The 6000-nt window shown below is 39.1% G+C and overlaps 1 protein-coding gene across 1 annotated transcript in view; it reads left to right on the top strand.

Annotated features, from left to right (window-relative positions):
- Positions 1-6000, top strand: part of DNAI3 (dynein axonemal intermediate chain 3) — a 79295-nt gene that overhangs the window by 65324 nt on the left and 7971 nt on the right. Inside the window, exons 19-20 of the mRNA XM_004369145.2 lie at positions 1510-1714; positions 3135-3226. Of these exons, the coding sequence (XP_004369202.1) occupies positions 1510-1714; positions 3135-3226 (297 nt within the window). The remainder of the gene's footprint in view (positions 1-1509; positions 1715-3134; positions 3227-6000) is intronic.

Consider the following 6000-nt stretch of genomic DNA (forward strand, 5'->3'; position numbering starts at 1 on the left):
ACCAGAAATATGTTGGCAGTTCAGAAAGAGGGAGTAGGTAAGCTAGGGGGTCCATTACCAGGTAGAACATGACCTTTCCAGAGACACATGAGCCAAAGGTAGTGGTGAGGCAGTGACAAGAATCTGGTGGTCAGGATTAAGAAAAGGGGCTAGGTCCGGGCAGAGAAGCTAAACCGGAAAAATTAGACCGATAAAAGCTAGTTAAGCAAGAATGTGGGGGAAATACTGATTTTGGTGGGAGTTTAAATTGATCTATCCCTTCGGTGGGCAATTTGACAAGATTATCAAAATCTGAAAGATATATGTATATATATTTCACAGCTGGAGATAGATAAAGATAGAGATATATATTCTTTGACCTAACAGTTACACTTCTGGGACTCTGACACAAATACACAAAGAAATGTGCATAAATATATGAGCAAGGATGTTACCATCCAAACAACTGGAAACAAATGCCCATCAGCAAGAGGACTTCTACTTTATATCAAATGTACTTCTGTAATGTTTGAGTTTTTTGTTTTTGTTTTCGTGTTGCTTTTATTTTAACAATGAAGAAGTATTAGGTTTGTAGTTTAAAAGAAAAGGAAAATTCAGGCAAGATTATCCAAAGTCTCTGCAGGGGTCAGGAACCTGGCTGTCTCCTGGTAAGGAGAACAGGTTTGAAGTGCTGCCTCTAAGGAGTCCATGAATCTGCAACATTCCTCGTTCCCTACAGGAAAGTTTCTTAAACGTGTATTAGAGAACGAGAAGCAGCTCCATGGTCTAGTTTAGCGCCTGCAGATGTAAGTCGGTCAATGAGTACACCCGGTTGCCAGATGGTGTGTGACAGTGAAAGAAAGCACACTCTGATCTTCTTTCTCTGTGAAAACCTCCCAAAGCATGCAAATGACCTCATGGTAGAAAAAAGAGCAGATGATCTCATGAGGCTTTAGTGGTCTACAGTCACTTCCAAACAATATTTATAAGCCATTGGATGATTCCATGTTAAGTTATTTAGCACAAATTTGCCAACTCTGCTGTTGATTTTCAACATGCGGCTTACAGCTGGAATTGACAAGAGTTTTCATTTGCTTTTCCTGGCTACCAGAGCTGTTCCCATGGGAAGGAGACATCTGATAGCAAAATGAAGGTCTACAGTGATAATCACCATATAAACTTTGCTTATCTAATGTCCATCAGTCTCCATAGAAATAGCAATGAACTTTAGCAGCAGTTGAATTATTAGAACGATCACAGCTTGATTTGAAGGTTTAGGCTTTTCTAAAAAGCAACTGAAGAGAAAAAGGGTGTTATGAAAATACATAGGAATGAAAAGAGCTGGCATTATATAAAAACCTGACCATAAAGAGAAGACTCTGAGTGGGCATATTTTTGCTCTTCCGTGATCATAGCCATCTGACTTGTACTTACAGGAAACTGTTTAGATTCAGAACTGAAAATCATTGTGAATTCCCCTCAGATGGTAACAAAAACTTTGAATTTGTATTTAAAAAATTCTTTTTTAAGATTGGACCCCTACTTCAGTCATGCTGTGCACCAAAAAGGTACACCTCAGGGCACTGGTCCCTGACAAGGCCTGGGGTTTTCTATGTTGGTCGAGAAGATGGATACATTGATATCTGGGACCTTCTGGAAAAAACGCACGAACCAGCCCAGTCACAAAACATCTGCGTAACAATGATCACCTACATCAAACCCTGGACCCTTTCTGGTATGTTATGAGCTAACTCATTTTGCCTTTTTTAGTAACTCGGGAATATTTGACATTCATCTGGAAAGCTTCCAATATTTTCTCTCAGGTTTTCGTTTTTCTGCTCTTCCCTTCCCTCTTGCTCTCAGATCTTGGCTACAACCTGAGCTTCTCTTACTGTTGTGCTTCCTCAACAATTCTTTCTGAGATATGTTTAGCGTGTCAAACAGAGGCTGATTTTGAAATATGCAATGGAAAACACCCTTCTCATCTTTTCCAGGTCAGACAGGGTGATCCCTAAATCTTTGCTACTTTTTGCTGCTTCTTTTCCAAATAGAATAGTTTTGTTTCTTTAACTTTTCACTATAAGTCACATTTTTCCAACATTTTATCACTTTTGCAGTTCTCCCTGGACAGTGTCAAGCAGTCCTTTTGACAAAATCAAATGACTCTCTGAGAATATATATCTATTTAAACTTCAATTTTTATATTAATTACAAGGAAAAAATAATGTATAGCAAAGCATGCAGGAATTCAAGGATGTGTCTATGGAAAAATAATTTGTTTCTTCCATCCTAATCTTTCTGTTTTACCCAAGTTTACTTTTTGTATAAATCTAGTATATTTACCTCTTTAAAAAGAAGATCTGTTTCCCTTTGTTTCCAAAGGAGTGCAGGCATAAAATGTTCTTTCTATCCATTTCTCTCTCAAAAACTTTAGATTTGGAAGCTGAATCTTCAGAATCCCTCGAGTGTCACAGTCTGGCTACTACTTAGTCATACGTGTCACCAAAGTGTGTTCTCTCGTCTTTGATACAAAACATTTCTAAGAGTCCAGGATTTAGCAATTTGAACCAGATACTCTACAAATGACAAAAAACACACAAACACATAATGAGATATAAAATTAAAATTCTGAAACATGTTGGTTTTATACCCATTTTCAATGCTCAAAGCAGGCAGTTTGTTTTTATAACAGGAAAACTGTGGGTCTGACTGTGTCTTGGAAATTCACTTGGATAATGGTATTCTTTAGCCCTTATTGTGTGTTTGGTAAAAATATGCGTCATGACTTTTCTTTGAAAATCTTTCCATGTGTTGTCTCTGCTTTCTTTTCAAACCTTCCCAGAGGGCCCAACCACACAGAGGGTCCACCCCAGCCAGGAGCCACACTCCTGATGTAGACACCAGGAAAAGAAGATTTGAAGAGGCAGGGTGGCTGACAGGGGCTTAGGGTCTCAGCTTTCATTTCATCAACTGGAAAAAAATGACTTTTACATGTAATTTTTGCCAGTTATGAGCATCTAATGAAGATGCTAAGATTATTGTAGCCACAGCAGGTCCCACGAGAGACCACAAGACAAAAGCACATTTTATGTTTAACCTCTAAGACGGCGGCTTCCTGTTTGCTGATTTTTGTCCCACTTTTTTTAATCTTTCAGCTAGGCAGCAATTTATAGCCATAGCTGATTATTACGGAACGCTGCATATATTAGAAATTCCTTGGACATTAAGTCACCCTTCTACCAATGAGGTTAGTAACTTTTGTCTTTAAGGATTTATGTGACCAAATATTTATGAGGCGTATTTTAAAAGTGTGTTCAAAAATGATATTTCTGCTATGTAAAAAAACAAAAGAATTATACAGTCAAAAATAAGGGTATATATTCCTATTGCATGAATTAAATAGTTTGAAGCTAGGGGGAAAAAAAAGTGAAATGGGAGAAAGGCCAAGTAAAGGAAGCCCAGATTCTGAGAGAAGAATTGATTTGGAGATTCATTACCATAAAATACTATCTTCAGGTTAACCAAAGCGTAGAACCTTTATTTCAGACATGCCGTTTCCTGAGGGGCCCTGTTGGTGTTTTTATGCATCTCTCCGTCACCCACTCCTACCCTAACCTCCTCTGTCTGACTTGGGATACAGCCTGCACCTCTGAACTGGCAACATTCTGCCCCTCCATATCCACCACCCAAGTGTTTCAAGCAATGTTAATAATGAGATTATAAAAAGAAGATCAGTGAATAGAAATACATACATATGTGTTGTTGTTATGTTGTTAGGTGCCCTCGAGTTGGTTCCGACTCGTAGTGACCCTATGTACAACAGAATGAAACACAGCCCAGTCCTGCACCATCCTTACAATCATTGCTATGTTTGAGCCCATTGTTGCAGCCACTGTGTCAATCCATCTCTCTGAGGGTCTTCCTCTTTTTTGCCGACCCTCTACCAAGTGTGATGGCTTTTTTCCAGGAATCAGTCCCTCCTGATGACATGTCCAAAGTAAGTGAGATGAAGTTTCACCATCCTCGCTTTTAAGGAACATTCTGGCTGTACTTCTTCCAAAACAAGATTTATTCATCCTTCTGGCAATCCATGGTATACTCAATATTCTTCACCAACACCGTAATTCAAATGTGTCAATTCTTCTTTGGTCTTCCTTATTGACTGACCAGCTTTCACATGCATATAAGGCGATTGAAAATACCATGGCTTGGGTCAGGCACACCTTAGTCCTCAAAATGACTTCTTTGCTTTTTAACACTTTACAGAGGTCTTTTGCAGCAGATTTGCCCAATGCAATACATCATTTGATTTCTTGACTGCTGCCTCCTTGGGCATTGATTGTGGATGCAAGTAAAATAAAATCCTTGACAACTTCAATATTTTCTTGATTTATCATGAACATACACACATGCACATATATGTACCCCCAAAAAAAAATCAAACCTGTTGCTGTCGAGTCGATTTCGGCTCCTAGCGACCCTATAAGACAGAGTAGAACAGCTACACGTGCCTTTTTGTCTTCCTTAACTAAACTCTGTTCGGACTTGCAACAGATTGCAATCTATATATTTGATATTGATTATATATATATATATATATATATATATATGTATGTATGTATGTAATTGAGCCCTGGTGGTGCAATGGTTAAGAGTTATGGCTGCTAACCAAACGGTCAGCAATTCAAATCCACCAGTTGCTCCTTGGAAACCTTATGGGGCAGTTCTACTCTGTCCTGTAGGGTCGCTATGAGTCAGAATCGACTCAACAGCAACGGGTTTGGTTTTTGGTTTTCTCTGGCCCTCCATATCCGCGGGGTCCACATTTGTGGATTCAACTAATCGCGGATCAAAAATATTCAGAAAAAGAAAGTTCCAAAAAGCAAAACTTGAATTTGCCATGCACCGAGCACTACACTGAATCCACGCGAATGAAGTGATATGTAGGCATACCCTGCTGTAGCCTCCCACCATTTCGCAGATCCTCGGTCTCTCTCCAGCACTTGTTGTTTGAGTATTGTTCACCTAGCATCTTGTTCGTTCACTACTTGTGTTGTATTCACCCTTTGCTTAAGGTAAAAAAAAAAAAAAAAAAAAAAACCTAAAAAGCAATGAAGAAATCAAAGCAATACCTCAAACGCTAAGTGTGAGGGGGGTTAGGAGAGCGAGAGGAAGGAGTTTCAGGCTGGTAAGGGACGGCTGGCTAGCTATGGAAAGCACTACAGCCTCAATAACTTCAAGATCCCGGGAGAATCGGCATTGGCTGATGCCCAGACAGCATCATCGTTCCCAGAGGAGCTCAAGAAACTCAGAGAACAGAAAGGTTACCTTCCAGAGCAAGTCTTCAATTGTGATGAAACAACTATTTACATAGTATTTACACTGTATTTGCTATTATAAGTAATCCAGAGATGATAAACTATACAGGAAGATGTGCATAGGTTATATGCAAATACTACCCCATTTTATATAAGAGACTTGAGCATCTGTGAATTTTTGAGTATTTGCGGATACCGAACGCCGACTATACACACACACACACACACACACACATATATATATTTATGCCTATTCCAAAGAAAGGTGATCCAACCAAATGCAGAAATTATCAAACAATATCATTAAAATCACACGCAAGTAAAATTCTGAAGATCATTCAAAAGCAGCTGCAGCAGTATATCGACAGGGAGCTGCCAGAAATTCAAGCTGGATTTAGAAGAGGACATGGAACCAGGGATATCATGGCTGGTGTCAGAGGGATCCTCGCTGAAAGGAGAAAATACCAGAAAGATGTTTATCTGTGTTTTATTGACTATGCAAAGGCATTCGACTGTGTGGATCATAACAAATTATGGATAACACTGAAAGAATGGGAATTCCAGAACACTTAATTGTGCTCATGAAGAACCTGTACATAGACCAAGAGGCAGTCATTCGAATAGAACAAGGGAATACTTCGTGGTTTAAAGTCAGGAAAAGTGTGCATCAGGGTTGTATTCTTTCACCATACTTATTCAATCT

This window comes from Trichechus manatus, unplaced genomic scaffold (genome assembly GCF_000243295.1).
Source record: "Trichechus manatus latirostris isolate Lorelei unplaced genomic scaffold, TriManLat1.0 scaffold00003, whole genome shotgun sequence".
In the NCBI taxonomy this organism is placed as follows: Eukaryota; Metazoa; Chordata; class Mammalia; order Sirenia; family Trichechidae; genus Trichechus; species Trichechus manatus.